This window comes from Diadema setosum, chromosome 1 (genome assembly GCF_964275005.1).
Source record: "Diadema setosum chromosome 1, eeDiaSeto1, whole genome shotgun sequence".
NCBI lineage: Eukaryota > Metazoa > Echinodermata > Echinoidea > Diadematoida > Diadematidae > Diadema > Diadema setosum.
In genome coordinates this window covers 15,829,098-15,855,869 of record NC_092685.1, presented here as the reverse complement: position 1 = coordinate 15,855,869, position 26,772 = coordinate 15,829,098, and the positions used below count along the sequence as shown (strand labels likewise).

General features: G+C 38.5%; 1 protein-coding gene across 1 annotated transcript in view; it reads left to right on the top strand.

Moving 5' to 3' along the window:
* Positions 1 to 26,772, top strand: part of LOC140227501 (transmembrane protein 62-like) — a 48,640-nt gene that overhangs the window by 17,180 nt on the left and 4,688 nt on the right. Inside the window, exons 4-9 of the mRNA XM_072307904.1 lie at positions 10,285 to 10,422; positions 20,242 to 20,287; positions 21,418 to 21,565; positions 23,329 to 23,459; positions 25,124 to 25,246; positions 26,556 to 26,711. Of these exons, the coding sequence (XP_072164005.1) occupies positions 10,285 to 10,422; positions 20,242 to 20,287; positions 21,418 to 21,565; positions 23,329 to 23,459; positions 25,124 to 25,246; positions 26,556 to 26,711 (742 nt within the window). The remainder of the gene's footprint in view (positions 1 to 10,284; positions 10,423 to 20,241; positions 20,288 to 21,417; positions 21,566 to 23,328; positions 23,460 to 25,123; positions 25,247 to 26,555; positions 26,712 to 26,772) is intronic.

The window sequence follows — 26,772 nt, the reverse complement described above, 5'->3', positions numbered from 1 at the left end:
TTCAACAGTAGTATCAAATCATCACCCAAGAATGAGTGAAATTGTTTTGGTCCAGCTGGAGCAATTATGCAGAGATTAAGTGGTTTATTGCGATTTGATATAGTTAATTCTGCAAAGTTCTTGATGACAATAAACATACAGATGGACTTCTTTTCATCAAGAACTTTGCAGAATATAACCTTAGAAACTCAACATATATTTTGCATTTTGAAAATATATGAGTGGAAAAATAGTATTCAGCACTCAGGCAAAAGCCCTTCCACAACCACATAGAAGACAATGCATTTGATCTGTTGCCACATTGGTACAATGTAGGTCTGACTCGGACCTCTTTCAGACTTGGGAAATTTTCAAGAGATCAACATCTTTAACAATTCTTCACTGATAACAAACAAAATTCTTCCCATTTAATCATCTGGATTTCAATGGATGACCAACTACAGTATCTAGTGCAGGTAGTCTTTTTTTTTTCTTTCTTTTTAGGGATATGAGATGTGAAGAGTAAATGTACTGGTATGCTGACCACATTATATGGCCAGTAGAAGAATGTTACAGGCTTAGCTATCTCGTAACAGTTGTATACCACAGTTTGTGAAGTGATCACTGAGGTGGAGGTTTGCTTGAAATATGTGAAGTAGGAGTTTGATGATGTTTCGTACACTGTACATTGTATGTGATGTACTATAGACAAGTGATTTCCACATTGGCTTGGGAAACTCCCCTATTTCATCCATTCTCTCTTCATAAGTTATGTTTACTCTTAGGGATATAAACAGGTATTATACATTATACAATTGTTTGTGTTCTGTGTAATAAAGTTATTCTTTTAAACTCATGAATACCAACTAGTGGCTTGTGATAGCATACATTTACTGTATAAGCTGTTATTTTTGCAAATTTCTTGAATCACAGTTGAATTGTGAATTAAAGCAGTGCGTGAAAATGTCGCCATGCTGGGGGAATAGTGCATTTACCATAGCGTTGGTGTCAATTCGCGAAAACAGCATCTCGCGAAAATGACTGTGACCTCATTTGTGAAAATATCTGTACACGAAAATAATGCCTGCAGTGAGACCCCCACTTACAGTGGCGGGCAGGCCTTGGGCCCAAGGCCGGCCCGCCTTGCGGTCCTCGGACTCACATTTTTGTGCGTTTACACTGCCTTGTCAAGCAGCGGCCTCGGAGAGATATCCCCTCCCGGATGGGACTTTTATAAACGAAAGGTTTATTGTATTCTGTTAGTAGAGACGACATTACTCTGACGTTTGAATACAGAATTTTAATCGTAAAAATAAGGGTAAACAAGTCGGATACATACATCTAGATAAAGATCTATTCTTACCTTTCAAGAAGGAAATAATCTAAAAAATTAATGAGACAGCAGCCGGTTTTCTATACGCAGGTCCCAGCTGCACAAAATGACACAATGGAAGTGAACACAAAATGAAACCGAACCGGTGCGTGACGTCAGCGCAATTTCTACAGATACCTGAGAGGGCAGGCCGTGCATTTGGATCTGCTTTACGGCAGTGAAAGGTTGGCCCATTGACGTAGTCTCGGGCCACCATTTGGTACCGCAATTTGGTACCCCATGTGGTACCGCATTTTGATTTTAGTGCGTTTACATCAACCGAAAGGCCGGCCTTTCGGTTGGTGTAAACAGGGACTATTAAAGTGGCATTACCAAGGAGGCATTTGGCTTTCCTAGTATAACATCTGTTCATCATCCTGTTTCATGCAAATGGTAACAGAGATTGTGATTTTGGTTTGTAATGATAAACTTTATGAACAGGTAGTTGTTTTGATCACAACTGTGTGTTTGTTTGTTTGTTTTTTTTGGGGGGGAACCATGCAATTCTAAGGGGTATCAAAAGTTTATTTGATGAAAATCGGTTTTGAAATGGCCGAGATATCCAAAAACAAGGTGAAACAAAGAGATCCTAATAAAATGCGTGGCCTGTCGCCTTTTATTATTATCACTTTTGTGGATATCTCAGCCATTCGAAAACCAATTTTCATCAAATAAACGTTGAATCCTTCTTAGAATTACAATGTACATGGTCTTTCATATTTACTACTGTACGAGCTGAATCGCCTTTGAATTGCGAAAATAACAACACGCGAAAAAAACAACGCGCAAATAACTAAGTTCAGTTAGACCCTCGCAACAGCAAAATTAACAACACGCGAAAATGTCCTCCAAGTAGAAAGAAATTTCAGGGAAGCTTGGCCAGGATCTAGGCATGTATTTCAGGTTTTCGTTTCTCAAGTGTTGCACAATAATGTTTACTACATTTTATTTTGAGCATGCCACCAATACTCAAGGATGTTGCATAGCATGTTGCTGGCTCTTGAAAATGTTGCACAAGAATTTGAGCACTTTGCAGTGACATGCTCAAACCCCTAGTTGATCGTGCCATACCCCATATCTCACAAAGTAGCCATTTTGATATCCCTTAATTGTTCTCTTAGGAGACTTTTGCTTTGAGTCAGTGCTATTATCACATAAAACCTCTTATGTACATAAAGATTGTGTGTGTGTGTGTGTGTGTGTGTGTGTGTGTGTGTGTGTGTGTGTGTGTGTGTGTGTGTGTGTGTGTGTGTGTGTGTGTGTGTGTAGTTAGTGCCCTTGATTAACTAGATTATTCTGTACAGAAACACTGTTGCACATGATGGGAAAGAAATTTCAGTTGGAAAATTGGAGAAAGAAATTTCAGTAGGAAAATTGGAAAAACCCCCCCACTTAGTTGGACAAGTGAATATGCCCATAAGGGTTGTGAAAATAAATCATGTTCAACTCTGACCTGTTAAAGGGACTGTACAGTACTGGTTGAGGTGGGGATTCATGTTTTGAACATACGTAAGTGAGATAATAAGAAACCTCTTACTGTACAAGCTGAAATTTTCGCGTACAGATATTTTCGCGAATTGCTACTTGGAGGACATTTTCGTGTGTTGTTAATTTCGCAGTTGCGAGGGTCTAACTGAACTTAGTTGTTTGCGTGTTTTTTTTTTTCGCGTGTTGTTATTTTCGCAATTCAAAGGCGATTCAGCTCGTACAGTAGTAAATATGAAAGACCATGTACATTGTAATTCTAAGAAGGATTCAACGTTTATTTGATGAAAATTGGTTTTCGAATGGCTGAGATATCCACAAAAGTGATGATAATAAAAGGCGACAGGCCACGCCTTTTATTAGGATCTCTTTGTTTCACCTTGTTTTTAGATATCTCGGCCATTTCAAAACCGATTTTCATCAAATAAACTTTTGATACCCCTTAGAATTGCATGGTCTTTGACATCTCATAGAGTGGTTTCTGAATATCTCCCAAAACATTAAAGGGATCGTATAGTTTTTGTTGAGACGTAATTTCAGGTTTCTAACATTTTTGGTGAGATAATGAGAAACCTCTTATTAAATATGAAAAAGCATGTAATTCTATGAGGAATTCAATGTTTCTTTGATGAAAATTGGTTTTGATATGGCTGAGATATCCAAAAAGAGCGATTCTAATAAAGTGTGGGACCCACACTTTATTACGATCGCTTTGTTTTACCTTGTTTTTAGATGTTTCAGTCATTCCAAACCCAGTTTTCATCAAATAAACTTTGAATTCCTCTTAAAATGGTATGTTCTGTACTACATCAAGTGTTTTCTTGGTATCTTGCAAAAAGTTAAAAGCCCAATTCTCATCTCCACCAATACTGTACCATCCCTTAAAGGTGCATGGTCCCGGTGTTTTAGTCAAATGCGTACGCGGGCGCACGGCGCAAGTTTCATATAGAGACCTACGCTATCGACTCCTCTTTAGCGCTTACGCTTTGCGCAGAGAAGACAACGAAGGCAACGTTACTTAGCAACACCTACGCACTTTACTCTTGATGACAGCTCAACTTCGGTAATCTTCGTATAAATCCTAACAGTGATCGGCAGTATCATCAACAGCGCCCCCTACACTACCGGGACTATGCCCCTTTAAAAGCTAAAACCAAGGAGGTTCAAGAGAATGGAGTCACAACTGTCGTATTTCCTTTGAAGTCACGTTTGATGCCGCCACTCGAAAGTATTTGAAGCATGTGGCAAACTGGACCTGCCGCGCAGATAGGAAGACAATTGACTCATGCCTCATTGCATAATCATCAGCCACTTTCTAACGAAAATATGTCTTTGTGATGGTAATTACTTTTCGCCATCCCTACTTATAAAAGATAGGTGGTATATAATGGTAAAGACACGGGGATGCACGAATAGAAATTGCGCAAAAAATGATGAAATGAAAATGAAAATTACTCGACTGGCCGTGCCTGGCCACTAATCTGATATATCTATTAATATAGAATTATACTCGAAGATTATTCCATATCAGTTTTATTTGGAGGAAATAAGTGGAAAAGTGATAAAACCGGCTTTCCGGGAGGGTACAGTTTTAAACACTTTCACATGATACAGCTCTGATTTACACTTTTGCACATATTTTTTGAAGGGATTGAACTTTGTTTAATGAGCTTTATCATTAAGTGAGATTTTGTTTCATTTGATAGATAAACAAGCAAAATATAGCCAACATTAAGTTAACGTTCAAAATGAATCTTCAGATTGCTCAGCAAGATGGCGGCATCAAACCCCGTCACCAAAGGCACAGATGCACCTGTGGAATTCTTTTGTACATCAATAGAAAAATGACAACTGTTTGAATAATTACAGCCAGTTGGAACTCCATCTCTTAAACCTCCTTGCTAAAACCTCACCTCAACCAGAACTGTACACACCCTTTAACCAGAACAACTTGTTCTGCAATCACTGACAATGCACTCTGAAAACAACAAAGGAACAAACATTTTTTGTCATACAAGGGTCAGCAAACTTTGTTTCAGTCATGTGGTCTCATTAACCACAAACAACAGACACTATCAGGCCAGGTATTTGGTTTACAGAAAAAGTCCTGTGACTTCCTGTGACTATAGCAGGAAATCTGTGGCATTGTGGTGGCTGGAATGATGAAAGTGTTAGTGAGAAGGTGAAGTGTAGGTTAAAATACAAGAAAGGTAGGCATGTGTGTGCATATGGGGAGGGGGTGTGGAGTGGGGCTACCTTGTAAGTGAGACCAGTGGCGGATCCAGAGGGGGGCGCAACCAGCGCACGCCCCCCCCCCTTTATTTTTCGTTAGAAACAAAAGAAATAAAAAGAAAAAAATGAAATGAAACCCGGAAGTGGCACCAGAAATATTAGTCACGCCCCCCCCCCCCCCTTTACAGAATTCCTGGATCTGCCCCTGGGGACTGCAATCCAGTTAAATACTATGCACTTTATGTTTTGATATTGACAACAATGATCTATGATTCTATGTCTACAGAGATATGAATTGTACTATGTGTGTTAGTGTACGGCTGTCCTACATTGTACAATTATATTTTGATATAGCCATCAGGTATAAGAAGCAGTGTACAAATAGGTACATTATAAGAAGACCTACATGTAGGTCCACTTTCCCAACCTCCTCCCCCTTACCCCTCCCCCATCAGGCAGAGACACCCGTGATGTTCAGAGAAATGTTCATGTTTCTCTTTTCTTCTTTTATACTGAAGAAATTAGTGCTACTCCAACAGTTTTGTTCTCCCTCTGATTTTGTATACAAATATAATGAAGAAGTTGGTAATCTGTCTCTTTGCACACATCTTCCCATGTCCCCTCCCCCTAAAAGAAGGGGAAATAATGGTCCCAAGTCTTGTCATACAAAAATCGTGCAGACACAGTATCAATAGATTCCTGGCATCTAGAGTTGTAAGAGCTCCAGAATTGAATCAGAACAATCATATCTTTTAATGAAATACCAGAAATTCTTTGAAAAGAGATCTGCATGCCATATTGCATTTTATACGTCATTGTGTAGGGCCTATGTTTTTACTCCTTCTGTTAAAGGAGATAGAAATGATTTTGTAAGGTTTCATTGCTTGTTACCATTGTTCATTGTGCAATGGTGTACAAATTCAAGGAAAAGGAAAGATAATTCGTGACAAACATGTTTTGAGAATTGCACCCACTGTATTTTAAAAAGCTCCATCATCCAGTATTTGAGCTTGATTTTTTTTTTTTTTTTTTTTTTGGGGGGGGGGGGGATAAAGCTCCTGGTAGTGAAATGATGGTAAAAAAATTATCTTTATCTTCTCTCATAGAAAGTTTCATTTATTTGTCTTATTATTATTATTTTGTGTGTGTGTATGTGTGTGTGTCATGTTCTCATTTTTATTTCAAGAGCTACAATAGTATGTGTGTATACTTCAGTATTTGATTTTTATAAGCCTAGAAATTATGTCACCTTGTGCATCGATATTTAATGTGGTTGATGCGTGAGCCTCTTGCCTTGGACAGGTGCATCAGTAACCCCCATGGCCCGAATTCATGAAGGTGGTACAATTGAAACCATGGTTTAAACCATGGACAAAGACCGTAGTATTTTATGGGGCGCCAAGTGTCTCACGGCATATTTCGTCACGAAATGGTAATTTCTTCGACAAAATGACCATTTCGCCGATGAAATGTTAACATTCAGTAATCGAAATGACTGATTTCGTAATGAAATAGGCCATACAAAATTACGGTCATTGTCCATGGTTTAAACCATGGTTTCAATTGTACCACCTCTGTGAATTCGGGCCCAAATGTTTGGCACAGCTGTGAGAAATTTGCATTATTTATGACATTACTGTATGATATTTGTTATTTCATAATATACAAACAGTGAATGGTCACGAGTGCAATGGTACAAGATTTCGCACGAGGTGAAAGATAGAGGCGCTCTATTCATCGAGGCGAAGCCGAGTTGAATAGTGCGCCTCATCTTTCACTGAGTGCGAAATCTCGTTCCATTGCACGAGTAAAGACCATACCGGTACACTATTTGTTTTATACAACACCTTGAACGTCAACGAATTTGGTACTCACAGATTCTTGAATTTAGCACAGAAATGGCAACCATTTTCCGTGAAAGATGAATGAGTAGCCTCACAGTCGCAGTCACCGTGTATGTTAACGTGTACATACGTATGCAAAACGAAGTTGTTTACAAAAAATAGTGACAAAAGTACGCGTTTGTAAGCGCGCTTGTTGTTGAGTGCGCGCGGCACATGTTTGTTTATTGTGACATCAGGGCGCGTGCAATAGAACATTTTGATTAAACCAAAATTGCACGCTGAGACAGCCAGAGCATGCAATAGAACCTTTCACTAAATAGGCCCGTTCACACACAAGGGAAAAAGTGCGATTTAAAAATCGATTTTCTTATCGCGATCAAAATTTCGAAATTTTTTCCAGTGTGGACAGAAAAATCTCACTAATTACCGCGATCCTTATCGCGATCCAACTCGCACTATTAGTGCGATTTTTCAGAATAATCGCGATTATTTTGCCAAGCGTCGTGTGTGTGAGCGCGATCGAGATTCGGAAATCGGTATTTTTTGTCCCATCGTTCGTAGCGCGTGCGAAACTCTATTGGGACTGCGGGGTCAGTCTTCGGTCATGCAAGATGCGCGCATGCGCAGTTTGGCCACTGATCGTTCTTTCCTTGCTGCGAAGTGCGATTTTTCCCTGTGTATAAACGGTCGAAAAAAAAATCGAAATTTGGATCGCGATTGAAATTTCGATTTTCGTTGTTTGTGAATGGGCCTAATGTCACTTGATGGGTAATCGACCAATTGGATAGCTACATTCTAAATAGGTGTTGTATAACATACATTTTCATGTACCCTCTTACAAATGGAGTGAGGACTTTTTGAAGGATTTTTCCACATATCTTTCAACATTCTTCCTCATAGTGAAATCATGAAATGATGGGAATTCAGTATAGAAGATAGACTAGCTGCTCTCTTCTGAACACTGTATTGTAAAACACCAAACAAACAGAAGATATCACTTGCTGAATACAGAACAATGTGCAGCTTTAGCGGATGGATTTGATAAGAATAATGCCTGATAATGATATACTGCACAATTATCACTGGAAGCATCAACAGATATCCTAGCACGATATACTGTGGTAGAAAAGTGTGCTTAATCTTGGTATGGCATGGATTATCACAATACCTGCTCTTTGACCTCTGTGATGCATTGTTCCATGGTGGAGAATGTCAAACCTCTTTCAAGAGTCAAGACCTCACTCTACAAAAGCTTAGACAGCTCTATAATTTTGTCAAGGATCAACCGAGAATGAAAGATGGATACTCCTACATTGTATTTTGTTGCATAAGTGTTTGTTTGGCTGTGGCCAAAATGCCTTCCCTAGTGCAGACATTTTATCAATGTGTGCTAGGGCAAAGAACCTCCTTGTTTATTTATTACTACCTCTGCCAAGGGAGGAGGTAATGTTTTCATCAGTGTTTGTTTGTTTGTCTGTGAGCAAAATAACTCAAAAAGTTGTGAAGAGATTTGGATGAAACTTCCAGGACAGGTTGAGAATGACACAAGGGACAGATGATTAAATTTTGGTAGTGATCTGGGAATTTTTATGGATTTTATGAAGGATTTTTTATATTTTGGTACAGAGTCTGTAGCATGGTCAATAAACTTGAGAGTTTAGGCTGCACATTTTTTGAGATTTGCATGCGCGCATTAGAGTGTATGCTCTAGTTTCTGCACTAAATAAAGTGCATGCTCTAGTTTCTGCTAGGGCGAGGTGTGTCGCGCAGCTGGAGTCGATGACATAACAATTAAAAGGCTTCTATATTGGGATATCAGGCGATTTTCAGCATGCATACATGTGGGTGGAAATCACTGATCTCTTTGGAAGAACAAGATCATTGGTGGATATTAGCTGCTTGGCGGAGGTCTGTGCTCTCAGAGTACTTCTCTAGTTTTTATGCCTCCGCCACGAAGTGTCGCCGGAGGCATTATGTTTTCGGGTTGTCCGTCTGTCCGTCCGTCCATCCGTCCTTCCGTCCGTCCGTCCTTCCATCTGTTCGTAATCAATTTTTGTGGACAGCATAACTAAAAAACTGTTTGAGGTATCCTAATGAAACTTACCATGTATATGTATGAGTGGGCGAAGTTGTGCCGGTAACTTTTGGGTGCACATGCTCAAGGTCAAAGGTCAAAAGGTCAAGGTCAAATACTCAAAATTTCACTATTTCCCCCATATCTATGCAATGCCTGAAGGTATTTTCCTGAAACTTAGTGTATATATGTATTGCTAAATGAGGATTCTTCAGAGAGAGTTTTGGGTCATGAGGTTAAAGGTCAAAAGTCAAACGTCAAGTGAAAATAATAAAATTTCACTTTGTTTCTCCATATCTCGCAACTGGTTCAAGTTATCTTCATGGAACTTAGTACATATGTGTGTACTGACTGGCAGTGATTATGTAGGAAATTTGGTGTCATGGGTCAAAGGTCAGGGGTCAAAGGTCAACGTCAACTCCTTAAAATGTCAATATTTCCCTCTTATTTATGCAATGCCTACAGGATTTTTCTTGAAACAGATGTCTTACCTAATCGAGATTCTCTTGGAAGTTTCTTGCCAAAAGGTCAAAGGTCAAGTGAAAGTGCTAAATTTCACTTCTTCCACCATATCTCGAAAGTAACTCAAGGTATCATCATGAAACTTAGTGATTATCTATGAATGTTCTACCTGACAGTGATTCTCTTGGGAATTTTAGGGTCAAAGGTCAAGGGACAAAAGCCAGGTTAAAATGGTAAAATTTTACTATTTGATACTGAAATTACACTTTTTTCTCCATACTTTGAAAATTACTCAATGCATAAACTTATTACAAGGTCAAAAGTTAAGTAAAAATCCTCAAATCCCCAAATACCTGCACTCTTAAACAATGTAGCCATTCATCCAATTATACCTAGTTCAAGGAAAGTGAACATTCAACACATTTGTGACAAGCCTGTCATTTTGATATTTTTGCTAGTTATGCGAAACTATCATCACACATTGCCAAGACATTGCATTATTAGGAGAACCATGCATTATGGCGGAGGCATACCAGTCGCCATAGCGACATTTCTAGTTTTTGCTTGTTTATTGCTATACTATCCCATCATTTTTGTTATGTATAAGGTATCATTTATTTCAGTGAATGATGATGTCTCCTTCGCAACATTTGAATCATAGTTGTTTTGTGCCCATTCATTTTCTTGGCAAATTGAAAAATGGCAAAGGCTCTGACATGTGAAATAATGATTTCTAAACTTGATCACGTTCCGTGTTTAAACAGAGTTGTCAATTTAACAACACACCTAAAACTGAGAACTGATGATCTGATTCCTCTACTCCTCAATTCTTGTAGGTGATCTGACTGACGCGAAGACTTATGATAACATCGGATCGACGCAGTTTGAAATTGAGTGGCAGACTTATCAGAATGCTATCAAGCACGCTCATGTGCCGGAGAAGACTGTGTGGATTGATGTCAGAGGCAATCATGGTAAGTGGACGTACATCCCCAATCAATCACTTGTTTGCTTTTAGTTTCACATTAATTTGTTTAAAACTGAAACCATCATGTTATAGGGTACTGCTGAAGGAGAGATGCCACAGGTCCATTAATTAGCAAGATTGCATCGTGGAAGATTAAAGGGAAGGTAAACCCAAATAGCAATGTGGATTGAGTGAAAGCAGCAACATTAGTAGAACACATCAGTTAAAGTTTGCGGAAAATCGGACAATCGATGCAAAAGTTATGAATTTTTAAAGTTTTGGTGTTGAAACCGCTGGATGAGGAGACTACTAGAGGATATGACGTATGAGTGGACAACAATACAAAGAAAATATAAAGGAAATTCAACAAAAATTCACTTTTCTAGAATTATGAAAGAGCAATGGACCAACCTCTTTCAGAAAGCAGGGGGAATAATTGCTACCCCTAACATATGTCAATATCAAGTTGATGGAATTTGTAATTTTCATGAAAAATGGATTTTTGTAGAATTTTCTTTATATTTTCTTGGTATTGTTGTCCACTCATACGTCATAACCTCTAGTAGTCTCCTCGTCCAGCGGTTCCAACACCAAAACTTTAAAAATTCATAACTTTTGCATCGATTGTCCGATTTTCTTCAAACTTTCACTGATGTGTTCTACTAATGTTGCTGCTTTCACTCAATCCACATTGCTTTTGGGGTTTATCTTCCCTTTAATTCTCGTACCTATTTCTATCGTTGTGGGAGGGCTGACATGGTGTGACTGTGGAACTGGTCACATTTATCATCCAGGACATAGACAGATGATCGGGGTTGACGGATTATCCTTATAAGCACTGTCCAATCTTGCTCCTGATTAGATGAACAATAATAGTTAACACTGCGTTTATCAACTTTCCCATGTTTGAAGCGTGTTTCAATACCCAGTACCAAAACGTCTTTGCAAACACCTTTTGGATTATGTTTCTCGAGTTATTGCATTTTTCAACTCTGTTGTGAGTCGACAAGGAGACCTTGTCACTGCGCAGCTCCATTACGCAGTTTGACCCGAGGAGTGGAGGTGTGTAGTTGGCAGTGGTTGGCGTGGCTAGGTATGAGCTATAAATGCATTTCAAAAAAAGTTAACGTTTATCAACTGTAGTGTACAGAAAAGCATTTGTGGCTCAAATGTGTTTGCGATGGCACTTTTCATGTTTGTGTGTTTCAGAAGTATGCTTCTAACCCTATAATCATAACAGCCTTGCGTTTATCAACTGCCCAAAACTCCCTTAAAGATAATAAAAAGTTTTGGTACCTCAAAAGTTTCCCTGAATTTCCTTGTCTTGGTTTGTGTATTACGTTAAAGTACGTTGTCTGTGAGAATTACTCGCCCCAAAGTGCTCTCATGTCTTAGTAATTATGCAATAATGGTTTCGTACCAGAGCCGTCGCCGTACAGCGTCGATAAATATTGTACGAAACCACTGACTGCGACCAGCAGCGTGCAGCCCATTGTACGCATAGCTAACTGCGACCAGCAGCCCCATACGCATAGGATCATGACAGAATTAGTATCGCGGGTAAATGTCAATTAAAAATCCCAAAATTTCTTCGATATGAAGACTTACCAATTAAGTTGAAGTATTGAAAACAGGCTTCGAACAACGTTTGGTTCTGCCAATAGTCCCTTTCTTTTCGAATTGATGACTGAATGTTGGTTGAGAGGACCTTGGGAGAGCTACATACACCATGGACCGATGCATACACTGACTACTACGGCCAGCGCATGCGCACACAAACATCTTATCCGTTGATATGGGATTTGAAATTTGTGCGCATGTGATGTGTTCGCATGCACTGGCTGTAGTATTCAGTGTACATGGTGTATGTAGCTCTCCCAAGGTCCTCTCGGCCGAGTCACATTCAGTCATCAATTCGAACAGAAAGGGACTATAGGCAGAACCAAACGTTGCCCGAAGCCTGTTTTCAATACTTCACCTTAATTGGTAAGTCTTCTAATTGAAGAATTTTTGGGATTTTAAGTTAACATTTATCCCGCGATACTAAATCTGTCATGATCCTGAATGCTACAATGCAAAGCCCGATTACGCTATGCGTATGGGACTGCTGGTCGCAGTTAATTGCATGATTACTAAGACATGAGAGCACTTTGGGGCGAGTAAGTCTCACAGTGTTAGTTATATGAAAGGTACTTTAACCTGAAACACAAACTAAGACAAGGAAATTTTTGAGGTACCAAAACTTTTTATTATCTTTAAAGTTGTTTGGAAACCTTAATTCTGCACCAGAAGTGAGTTGATAAATGCACTTGAACACATAGATATCAGGGTTGCACCTCACAAGCACTGTTCATCTTGCTGATTAGATAAACGATAATAACAACGACAAATGGTATCTGCAGAATGTTTTCAGGCATTATAGGCTGCCTTTTTTTTTTCAAGAATTGTACCTCTATGAAACATTTTGGTGTACATGCAATATTACCACAAGTATTCTCTTCGCTGTGCAGTCAGCACAAGTTTGACAAATATCATAGGGGATGGAGAGCAAAAGGTGTTTGTACAGGGAAACTTTGAAGTGTTGACATTTCTCTTGAACTACAGGGTTGTATAAAGGGTCATTGAGATATTACTGTTTACTTCTTAAGTATGTGACCTCAATTCACACAGCTAACTTCAATTCTCAACTTTATTTTGCTCGTCTTCCTCTCTTCTTTTCGTAATGTTGACACATCTTTTTGGAATTCATATCCAGTATGCATATTTTGTCTCTCTTTATGTAATTTCATTATGTTTATTAATTGGACAATACAGAAATTTAAAACAATAATATGTTATTGATTAGCATCAACAAACACCAACGCAAAATTTAGATCATATACATGTAACAGAAACTTGTATGGTTACACCTTTATACCTCTTGACCAAGAATGCAGCTCTGAGCAAAATCAATCGAAGTATTAGACCAAAATGTGGTGGATAGCCTGTAATAAAGATTTCTATGTTTCTCAGAAGAATGTGCCTAACTGTCTGTCTCTTTTTGAATAATTTGTCTCTGTCACCTTACCTTGTTTGTATGTTCATACTTCCTTGGTTCCACCTTCTGTCAGTCTCTCACTTCCCATCTCTCTCTCTCTCTTCTCTCTCCCCTCCTTCTCTTTCTCTATGACTTTATTACAGATTGTACATTTTATATCTCTCAGGATGTGACATATGTATGATTCTTGCTGTTGTATTGCAGGAATGTCAGCCAGCATTGACAAATTACATTTTCTTTTTTTATTCTTTTTTAGAGGAATATTAATGCAAATTATAAAAGAAGAAAAAAAGGAGAATGATAGAGCAGGAGAAGAAAAAAGCTGCACTTGTGCGCTGCTCTCAAAAAAAAAAAAGGAGTAATAAAAGATATTTCTTAGCTATGGGTAAACAAATTATAGCCACAGCCATTTATCTAAATTAATTAAGTAAATTTGTGCTCTCAAATTATGTGTCCATTATATTGGCCTTTATTGCACATTTTGTTAAAACATGATCATCATCATTTTGTCTTTTTCTTGGGGGGGGGGGGGGGATAGGGTCAGGGATAGAGGCGGAGAGGAGGTGGAAGAGAGGTCTAGTTCTGTTAAGTGCTGTATACCTCTTTCTCTGTCCTCTGGTTGTTCACACATTGCACGAGCCGTCTCGTGCATTGGTAGGAATACTACAGGCATACCATGATATACATACACATTGTATGGATGTGTATGTTTGGACATGAGTGGATTGATATAAGGAGCATGCTCCCTTCCCCAGGGTTTGGCCGTGACGTCTTTTTCACAGTCATGCATAATTCCAGACCCAAGCATGCGTATATATATACAAATGGTATATATGCTGGTTACCGAGAGACCTCGATTCTGCTCCAGCAGAGTGAAATTGATCAGGCCATTTCACAGTTGGCATCAAGTGTATCTAAAGGGGGATGAGGGAATCTCGCCAGAGTGTCTTATCCAATCATGCAGATGAGGGAGCAGGCCAGGCCAACAAAGAGAAACATATTTTGTGTCATGCGTGTGAGATCTGTGCAGATTTACTTTTTCTGCCATCTCTCAAGACTCTCACAGTGGAAGAAAGCACAGGTGTGTGCGTGGGGTGGGGGGGGGGGGGGATCTGGAGGGTACCTAGCATTCCATTTCGCACTTTATTGAACATGGTCACATGAATGTGACTGAGAACAACAGCTTGATTGTGACTGATTAGTGAAAATGTTTGGAGAATTAATCTTATGAAGAGAAGAAAATAGTCATCAAACATTACACCCAAATGGGTGACTCAAAGTTTGAATCATCAGTTTCAGCTTCATACCTGAGCCAAAGGCTAAATTGAGCTACCTTTCATTGTGATCATTCATATTCCGTCATGGGTTGTTTGTTGTGGACCATGCATAAACTGTTTACATTTTCAGCTTCTTCTTGAAAACCTTTTGATGGATTTTCACCAAACTTGGCAGGTAGCATCCCTAGGGTGATAGGATCTCAGTTTCTTCAAGTGGGCCCAATGCCCCCTACCCCCGGAGGGCCCCATAGCCCTGAAATTGAGAAATCTTTGAAAATCTTCTTCTCTGGAACCAGATGTGATAGAGATAAGTTAATGCTGTGAATAAGTACATTAGTGACTGTACACTCAGGTGTACATGCATAGATCGAAGTATGTTCATGATGGATCCTGGCCAGGGTGATAGAATATGATTGAACTAATAGGCAACATGTCCCCCTGGGATCCCCCAAGCTAGAGAATCTTCAAAAAAACCTTCTTCTATAAAGCAAGAAATGCTCTGAGTAAGTACATTAGAGAGTGTGATTTAAAGCTTGAATGGCAGATCCAGGGTTGGCTCCCAACTCTGCTGGGACAGGAGGGACAGGAGGTTCCCCAAGGCTCCTCAAGTTTGATGTGTTCCTCTTAGGTGATAGTCTGCAAGAATGTGTAAAAGGTAAACTTAGGATACTGGGGTGAGTGTTGGACAATGAAACCCACTGTGGTACTGGGTACTGGGCAAAGAGGTTCTGTAATAGAGTAAGCGCTCACCATACAGTGCGTACAAATGAAAACGGGGCCAATTGAACAGTGGCGCACGCGCACGAAAGAGGTCGACTACCAGAAGCCTGAACCCCGAAGTGCCTATAGTAATACACGTAAAGTACAGCTTCGAAGATGGGGTTGGGTTGGAAAAATAATTCTAATTTCAAGGAAAATAAATATTTGTCCATATGCCTCCGGATTTTATAAGAGAGATACATTCTCATAACAGTATACATGTTTTGATGAAAAAAGGACTTGCTCTAATACGTCAAATATGTGCCTTAACATGAAGCCAAAATTGCCAAACAGGCATTCATGCATTCATACTACTAATTATAAAGATTGCAGAAAGGTACAGTGTATACTCTTTGGTATGGGAGTACTGATTTCACATAATATATGTCACTTAGAAACATCAGACGCACATACAACACACACTTCCCACACACACCCATAACAAATACACACACTCACAACAAACACACACATACGCACATACACGTACACACCAAACCACTTTTTTTTTATTTCAAATTCCAACACACACACACACACAACACACACAAACACTTTTTTGTTTTTCAATTTCAACACACACACACACACACACACACAATGCGTATGTGTGTGTTTGTTGTGGGTGTGTGTGGGAGTGTGTGTTGTATGTGTTGTATGTGTGTTTGATGTTTCTAAGTGACATTATGTCAAATCAGTACTCCCATACCAAACACACACAACTGTACCTTTCTGCAATCTTTATTATGTAGTATGAATACATGAATGCCTGTTTGGCAATTTTGCACATATTTGACACATTAGAGCAAGTCCTTTTTTCATCAAAACATGTATACTGTGTTGAGAATGTATCTCTCTTATAAAATCGGGAGGCATATGGACAAATATTGATTTTCCTTAAAATTAGAATGATTTTTCCAACCCAACCCCACCTCCGAAGCTGTACTTTACGTGTATTACTATAGGCACTTCCGGGTTCAGGCTTCTAGGAGTTGCTAATGGTGGCGGGTCGTTCAATTGGCCCCGCTTCTACAATGTATGCGAGCGCGCGCTCTATTACATATAGAACCTCTTTGGTACTGGGTCTCTTTTTTTTTTCTTTCTTTTTTTTTTTTTTGGTGGGGGGAGGGGCGATTATCACTTGTGTCCTATTTGTGTCCTCACATTAAGTCCTAGAATTGGAGTGTTTATTGTTCTTTTATTTTTACAGACATCATTGTCTGCTATAGAATGTATACAGTACAAATGTGATATCCTTGATTGATCCTGGAAATGATTATACAAAAGAGGATGTAAAATTACTTACATTCACCTTGAAGTTATAAAAAAAAATCAATATGACTAAAGCTCTTTGAGATATCATTGAGATGTTATTGTAAACGCTTTTCTTTTAGACCATTTATGTAGCTCTGTGACTTGCTGGTCAGCAGGGTTCGAAATTGGCGATGGTCCGCTGGCCATTGGCCACCCAAAATCATGTCGGACTAGCTAAAAATCACAAAATTCTGAAGTAACTAGTCCGTCTGGCTAGCCAAAATATTGCTTCAGTGTCAAAATTGATTCTAAGTAGTCCGCCTGGCTAGTTAAAAAAAAAGTTAAGTGCGACCCCTGGTCAGTATAGCGCTTGTTATCTCTCAATGTTGGCTGTTGCATTGTTCCATTTCATTATTTGAATGGGGAAAAATCTCTATGTGGGAAGAGTTATCCTTTAACACACTTGGACAGGATGTGAGTGTAATATCTTGGGCAGTACATATGTGTAGGTTGGCCACACTGAAAGCCTACATCCAACAATGATAATTTACTGCATACTCCCTATTAGATTTAGCCAGTGAAATGTTGTTTGCATTTGGCTATGACACATGTACTTTATGTGAACCTACAAATTGCCCATCAAGAGACATTAAAAACATCAAACAATACATTTTCTCTCTCTATCTCTCTCTTTCTTCTTTTTCTCTTTAAAACAACAACACCAACAATACATAATATCATATTCATATGAATAGTTTTTGGTCATTGGAGAGCTCGTGTGCTGGTTATTGCTTTTGTTATTATTGTTAGATTACTGATAGTATCAAGTATTACTATTAGTAGTAGTGATAGTGCAAGTATTCATGTTGTTTTTAACTCCTTTATACAACGGAATGTATAACAGTCAGCATTGATATCTGTCCTATGATATTCTACCTACTTTGTAGGTGTACCATCTAATCCCAATCTGTGATTGCTTCATTGTTTTCCATGACCTAAATTTAAGTACACTGCATAAGTAATGGATGTATTTTCTATATGCTGCCAAAGTAGATTTTACACTGAGCAATGTACAATAAGTCATCGATTAGAGAAGAAACTTTGGTTTTCACTTGTTGCCTAACATTTGACACATAATATGTTTGTACTTACATACATAAATTTGAGTTCTTCAAAATATTTTCTCATGGACTCAAAGGACTATTATGTTCAAGGCTTAGCATAATCTGCAGAATCATATTTTTTATACAACCATCTATTGATTCTTTCTGTTCGTGATAAAGGATTCTGTTTCAGTGTACCTGTACACATACACACACAAATCTCTTTCCCTGTGTTCATGTTGTCATTCTATTAAAGGTATTAGCCCACATTTGTAAACCTGCAGCAATTGGTCTCATAGTTAGCATGGAGTTTGGGTATGATTGCAGTAACACCTGTGCAAAATTTCGTTCCAATTAGTCCATTACTTTCATAAAAATAAATGAAAATGCACCCTAATCCATATGCATGCGTATAACGCTCGCTAGCTCTGGTCCACGTACGTGTTACATGTACAATGTACGTAGCTATAGCCCGCGCTCGTAATTCGATTTTGGGTCGGGTTGACCCGGTTTGAAAATTGATTTTAAAACGATGATTTTCTCTCTTTTATCGAATGGTATAGACAAAGAGCGACAGGTGAGGTATGTTACTGTTATAACTTGTACTTGAAGTCATATTGGACCTGTTTTATGCAGTTTTGATTTTCGTGGGTTTGCAAATGTGGGCTAGTACCTTTAACCTGTTGAGGACGGACTAATTTTGCTACAACACGCATTTCCGTAGATCCCTGCCCGAGTATACTCGGGACTTGTCCTCATCGGGTTAATGCATACAGTACGTGTATCAGTGGTCTAAAGTGGAATCATAGCAGCAACATAGACTGAAAAGTGAGCTGTTGCATTCAAAGTTCTTCTGATTTCACTTCTTGTTTTATTGTCCCCGCCGAACGAGTTCGAGCAGGGGACTATGAAACGGGCTCCGTATGTGTGTGTGTCCGTGTGTCCGTCCGTGCGTCCGTGTGTCCGTCCGTGCGTCCGTGCGTCCGTGTGTGATCAAAATGTTCAAAATGCTACTCCTTCGCCATTTCTAACCCGATTTTGATTCTGTTTGCTTTATATGATAGCACTACATGGGAGCTTTGAAACTTCTATAAAGAATTTCAGTTGTGACCTTTGACCTTGACCTTTGACCTATATTGTACATTTTGCTTCAAAATGCTACTCCTTCGCCATTTCTAACCCGATTTTGATTCCGTTTGCTTTATATGATGGCACTAGGTGAGGGCTTCAAAACTTCTACACAGAATTTTGACCTTTGACTTCTTTGACCTTTGACCTTGATTTTTTGCCTATATTGTACATTGGCTACAAAATGCTACCCCTTCGCCATTTCTAACCCGATTTCGATTCCGTTTGCTTTATATGATGGCACTAGGTGAGGGCTTCAAAACTTCTACACAGAATTTTGACCTTTGACTTCTTTGACCTTTGACCTTGATTTTTGACCTAAATTGTACATTTTGCTACAAAATGCTACTCCTTCGCCATTTGTAACCCGATTTCAATTCTGTTTGCTTTAAGTGATGGCACTTGGTGAGGGCTTCAAAACTTCTACACAGAATTTTGACCTTTGACTTCTTTGACCTCTGACCTTGATTTTTGACCTGTATTGTACATTTTGCTATTAAATGCTACTCCTTCGCCATTTCTAACCCGATTTCGATTCTGTTTGCTTTATGTGATGGCACTAGGTGAGGGCTTCAAAACTTTTACGCAGAATTTTGTCCTTTGACTTCTTTGACCTTTGACCTTGATTTTTTACCTATATTGTACATTGGCTACAAAATGCTACTCCTTCGCCATTTCTAACCCGATTTCGATTCCGTTTGCTTTATGTGATGGCACTAGGTGAGGGCTTCAAAACTTCTACATAGAATTTTGACCTTTGACTTCTTTGACCTTTGACCTTGATCTTTTTACCTATATTGTACATTTTGCTACTAAATGCTACTTCCGGCGGGGACATATATTACGCACCGCGTAATTTCTACTTTTCCTTGTTATACCTAAATTTCATTAACTAGCAAAACAGAAAAAGAAAGAAATGGATAACTCTTCAATCACCAATTAATACAGCTTTTGTGCTATGAGGATTATTGTTATTACTTTTTTGTTTAACAAACTTTACATATTATTTCGGCGAGGGGGAAGTTATCTGTATCATGTGCACATTGTGAGACCTTTTTGTGTGTGTGTGTGTGTGATTTACCCAGCATGAGTTTCAATGTATTCTATAGACCAAAGGCAAACATTTGAAACAATTTGGTCAAAAAAGAGTGGCAAGAAAAAATAGTGTCCATAATTATGTATGAATGTACCCTTTATGTACATTTACATGACTTCATATAGCTTATGACACCACAGTTATTTTTCTGATTTGTTCGTTTTTTCCCCAGATGCATTTGATATCCCACATCTGAAACATGAGACAAATTATTACAGGTGAGTTATATTTCATGTCGCAGTAATATATTACATGATCATAAACGGCATGATTTATGATCACATGTAAATCGGTAAAGACTGGTTTAATATGGTGATTAAATTGTCAAAAATGACAGTCCTCAGACAATGCTAGTTGCCATAATAAGCACAGGTACAAAGAGCATAAACTAGAATATGTTGTAATTTATACCCAGGGTCCATGTGAATAGTGTGCAAGTGTCATCGTGTTTACAGGAAGAAATCACATTCAGGGCATTGATACCATATATTAGTCATGATAATAAATCAGTTAAGTTTTCAAAGTAGTGAAATCTATCAGTCATGGCTTTTAAGGCTCTGAAACCATGTTTTTTCCCCCTTTTGTCTCTGCACACTGGATGTTGCTATTACAATCCTTGTGTCTCTCCACCATCATGTTCTGCATTTTTGTTGTGGTTTTTTTTTTTCCACCACATTTGACCGGTCACTGAAGCAAGTACCTTTGAAAATCCCTGCACATTGATTTCCTGGTTTTTGTGCATGTATATCCTGCAGACTCTCAGCATCCTTTTGTCATCTAGACTTTGTTTTGCTTTATTTCCTAAAATCTACCACAGAAATGATGAGAAATTTGCCAACCAGCTATACACAAGTTCAAGGAGACCACCATTTAAGTTTAAATGTGTTGCCAAGTGTGCAAAAGATCTGCATTTGAACACTATCAAGTTCAAGACATACATTGTATATCTTGGTCTTATCAAAGTATATTATGAAAACCTTTACAAAAATGAATTTCAAGAAATTCTTAGATTATGATGTTGGACAGAGATGAGGTAATATTTCAAACTTTAATTTTAAATTTCAAACTATGCTTCAAATTTTGAGTTATTTAAGCAAACTCAAAATTCTGACATTGTTACATTTCATCTTGTTTTTGCATTTTTAAGAAGTGTATTCTGTGACATTACATGGGTAAGATGATGTAAGTGAGGTATTTCTAAAGATGCAATTGAAATCTTATGACTAATTTTGAGCATTGAATCAGCAAAAACAGTCACAGGGAAAACAAAAAGATGAAATCATTCAACCTACAAATGTGCTCAGATGTACACTTTGACCATCATATGCATCCATTTCCTCTGCTATAGGAAATACTCTGTCCAAGGTGAACTGGGAGATTCAACATTCATGTACCAACACAAAACATCATTTGGTACCTACTCCTTTATCTCGGTGTACGCCCTCCTGGATCCCGGTCCAAAGAGGCCCTTTAATTTCTTTGGAACCATGCCAGAGGTAGGACTGTTGATAACAAATGAAAGTCAGTTCAGGGAGGTGGAAGAAATTTACTTCCACCTCCCTGGTCAGTTCTAGAGTTATGTGACAATGGCAATAAGACTGTGTTCAAAGTGAAAGTGTGTGAGATGCACAACAGTGTATATTATTTGGAGAGAATTTCATGTACTGTATGCAGGGCTGCACACTAACCCATTTTTTCTACTGGTCCGGCCTGTATGTCGGACCAGTGTAGGTATAACATACCCAGTTTTGCCCTATATGTCTACCGGGCCATTCCTGAAAAAGTTACTGGTCGGACGGTAATTTTTACTGGTCAGGGACCATTGGACCAGTGCCAGTGTACAGCATTGCAGTATGAGTGTTTGTGTTTGTTTCTGGTGTCTGTGTGTATGTGCTTGTAAACATTTTTATGTATAACTGTAGATATAGTAGCTGTCTACTCTGTATACATGCCTATTGATATCAATTGTTTGCATACACAAGTGTTGAAATCTCTCTCTTTCTCTCTTTGTCTTTGTGTATTTGTGTGTGTATACTTTGTGTGTTTGGGGTGTGTGTAAAGGGGGGATGTATGTATTTATGGCTTCTGAGAGGGAGTTGGAGATAGAGTATGTCTTTATGAGATGGCTAGACATAAACTTGTCACAAATGAGAAATGAAGGCCCAAGAAGAATAGCTTTTGTTGTGTTCAATGCAGTAGTTGTAATGTAGGTCAGCATTTACCCATCATAAAGTTTTAATGTATGACAGTTGCTGCAGCAGACGGGGAATATCAGAATGGGCTAGCTGGTGTAATGTTTCAGAGAAGTATTCGAAGACTTTACAACAGCCCAAAGGGAGGCTGATGATATAATTTGTGACCATCTTCTCTGGAAGAGAATATTATAATGTATTTGGAAGAGTAAATAGTTCTGTGCAGAGAAGAGACCATATGAAGACAGATGGGGCTATGTTTACATAAATCAAATTAGTCCAAAGTATTTACGCCGTATTAGTTGGGTAGACGGTAGCGGTAGACGGAGGGGGGGGGGGGGGGGGACCAGTAGAGCGGATCTCTCCAAGAGAGACAAAAATGTGGAAAGAGATGAAGAGGGATTGCTTTGATAGAATTGGTAGATAGATAAAATGGAATGTAAATAAATTAGAGAACTGATGTGTTGATGTATTACAGACAGGGTATATAAACTCACCTTGACAAATGACACAATTTATTGGAATGAGAGGTTCTTGTTTCTAGCCTAACAAATGGCGTGGATGCCAGTTAATGCTCCAGCTGTGACCAGAGATGAACTGTGGGTATTATAGAGGAAGAAAGACAGAGAAATAGAGAGTGGGGGGGGGGGGGGAGGAAGATTGACGGAAAAAACAAGAAAAGAAAGGGAATGCAAATATCCAGGTCTATTTCATGCATGTATATATTCTTTTGTTGGGGGGGGGGGGAACAATTTATGTCTAAAAAAATCAATAAACCTCTGAAATGTATTGACATACTAATGTCTTCTAACAATAAATGATATGTGCAGCAGTAACAAATTTTTTTGTCAATGTGGCTGGCTAAAGTATGACAGAATGAGGCCCTTTTTTTAATATTTACAACAGCATGAGTTTGTTGTACCTAGGTATTTGTGAATATTAAGTGCCATTTATGCAGTTTCCTATGAGCATGTTGTAGTTAAATACTGTAGCATATTACTGCTCTGTTGTTATTAACCTCTTCATGTGACTATATCATCTTCTTATACACTTCATGAACCTGACAGGAAGAACTTGACAGGCTGGACTCGTATGTGTCGAAGGCCGCACAAGGTCCAAACAACCACACGGTATTCTTCGGCCATTATCCAACATCCACCATTATCACATCTCACCAAAGACTCAGCCGGAGTCTGCAGTAAGTCATATCGTGACTTTCTACTCCAGTTTCCCATCCTGTCTCCTTGATTTCAATTACTCGCCTTCGTCTGCATCAAGCGTGTTTGGCAGTGCCCCACTTTAAAGTGGGCAGTTGGAAGAAGGATCAAATTTTGTGCACCCCTTAATCACATTAGCCCATCTCCTTGCCAACCAGTATTGTAACTTGATTGTCCCCCATTGTCAAATGTCATACCCAATAGATCATTTTACACTCTATCTCAGTGAAGTTACTCCATTATCTCATTTCATGTGCCGCTTACGTCATTGTGCAAATTTGCAATATATTTCACCCTGAAGCGTGTACACTGTATGTCAAGAATTAGCAATGATACTAGCCCATATTACAAATGTAGCTTACTGAGCCGTGAAGTACATGAGCAATGCCATGCATTAGTTGTGAACCCTGAGTTAGAGTTGTTGTTTTTTTTTTTCAACCCTGAAGTAGGGTTGTTGTTTCTTATTCTATCAAAGAAAACAAACAAATAGATGATTCCAAACCATGATTAGTATGATAGTTTCATGTACTCGCCAGTGAGAGACTTGTGAGGTAACGACATCAATATCTCCACTCATTTTCACACGTGATCACAATGGTAGCGCTATTTGGAGAAAGATAGTAAATTTCAGAATTCTCTAACCTTCATTTTATTTGACTTTGATAAAACCTGTAAAGAAATATGTTCATCTGATTTTATGCTATTTTGTAAAATCAATGTAAAAATGGTGTGGAGTTTGCACTTCATTCCAGTCCAGTTATAAGTTAGTCTGATATGAAAGAAAATCTTACAAGTATAACAGTACAAATTTAATCAAAATCGGATGAAAATTAGGCAGCTATGAAATTGTGAAGCTTTGCTAATTTCATCAGAACAGTTATCATACAGTTGATATGAATATGCAAATGAGTGAGCTGATGATGTTATCACCTCACAATTTTCCATTAATATTTGTCCAAAAAAAAAGTATTAAAATTCATAATGTTTTTGTTATTAAAGTGTAACACATAATGTTACATTGTTATTCCTCAGTTAATAACTCCAGATTAATGATCAGTTAGGTATGTCAGGGTTAGAGATAGGGGCATAATTATGTTTGAATGAAAATCTTGAAACTGCAAAATTTTATTTACAAACTATATGGCAAGGTATGAGGGGATGACATCATCACTTTACTATTTGCATATTTTTATTGACTATTCAAGGGCTGTTTCCTGAAAAATTAGCAAAACTTCGAAATGTCATAACTTCCTTATTTTTCATCTGACTTTTTTTTTTTAATGAAATCTTCATTGTGAGTGCTGAGAAAATACTCCTTCTTTTCAGACTAACTTTCAACTGCACTGGAGTTCCCCTTTCAGGACTTCACTTAACCACATGTTTCTCATATTTGTGCACTTTACCAATGTTGTTAGCCACACAGTCATCTCGGTATTAGTAAATATACTTTGTCTAGATCAAAAATGATATTGGTAATGCCAGACTTACAGAAAATGACAAAATTTCATATTTGATGCAATCATTTTGATACTTTTAGATCAGACAGAAATTGTTCTGTAGAGTTGTTTTTGCTGTGACAGTGTGGTGTGTATTGGGAGAGAATGCTCACAGTATTGCTGACATCTTGTTGCATTTTGCCTCCTAGGAGCGGCATTACCTATTTGTGTGGCCACCTGCATAGCTTAGGGGGATCTGTGAGACATATGGAGGCTTTACAGAAGACTGGATCCCTGGAACTTGAGATAGAGGACTGGAAGAAGAACAGAATGTAAGCAAAAAGAAAAAAAATTACACACACACACACACACACACACACACAGACAATGACAACAACAACAACAACAGAAACTTCTTCTCTGTCTACCATCTACTCAGTAAGATTGATGTAAATCTGTTTGGATTGGTATGTGTAGCAGTACAACCTTGCTTATGTTGTTGTTATTATCATTGTGACTTTAAATGACAATATGATAGCTTGGACTAAGAAGGATTGTGCAGTGGAGATGCCCAAACTACTAAATTGGTATAGTGTTTGGTAATTCTTCCCTTGATATACAATATATATTTCTCTCTTATTTCGTCTTGAACCAATGAAAAAATAGATAAATCATGGAAATCTATGTCACCTATTACAATGAACTGTAATCCAGTACACCCATGGTTCTCTCTGCGATAAACTTGTCATAACTTTGCATTCATATAAAATGTTCTACAACATTTCCTGGCCAATCTGTCAATAGACATTTTAATAGGTTCATTTTTTTGCCATTTTGTTACATCAGTACATGCCAGTGAACTTTCCTGCACTAGAGCCACAATGTTTTGATTTTGATTTTCTATTTTTCATCCTTATATGTGAATAAGACATACAGCTGTAGTAAAGAAGGGCTGGGATGCAGTGGATAGCGTTCTTGACAATAGAAACAGAAGGTCTGGGAGTCAAATCCTGTCTGATGTGGACATTCTTAGAGGAAACTCGTGGACTCCTGGTGTATAAATGGTGATTTGCCAGTGCTGGGAAATATTGTAAAGGCAGGAGCCTCTGGGAGAGCAAAGTTAACACTTAAATCAATTCTATATGTGCCATGGTGTTATCTCAGTGTGTGCCACGTTATTCTGAGACTACAACCTCATGAGCGCTTTTAGAAAACATTCAGTTTTTCAAAGCCATATGACTTTCTGTAGAAGTGTTTTTGCTAGAAATATAGTACAGTCAAATTGTAGAGATGATGACAAGCTTTGCTGTTATGCAAATGTGTGTGAGGGATGGAATCACGTGTGACGCTTTCAATGTATTGTTGCATATTGTGATTTATTGATCGGTTTGTGGGCGGTTGTGCATTTGAGCAGAATATGACTACGGTATTGTGAAGTTGGCAAGTGGTCATCATGTGAATGTAGCACAAAGAGTTAAGAGATTGGGCAAGCGCCCATTTATTTTATATACCAGCGATTAAATTTTGTGAGTTTATTGTATGATGCAAATTCTTGTGCGATGTCCAGCTGTCATGTTTCATTCTTTGAAAATATTAGTCGCTTGCAATTTTATGTCATGACTACCGTTTCTCTCTTGTCAGGTATCGAATCATGGCTTTCGACCATGACTTGCTGTCGTTTGTTGACGTCCGTTTTGATGAGTGGCCGGCTATCCTTATCACCAATCCCAAGAGAGCACGGTTTATGGTGCCTAGGCATGAGCCCCTCAAAAAGATGGCCCACTCAACCCATATCAGGTGTGGTATTTGGTGCTGGTCCAATCATGCTATACTGACCTATGTACTGTACCTGCATCGG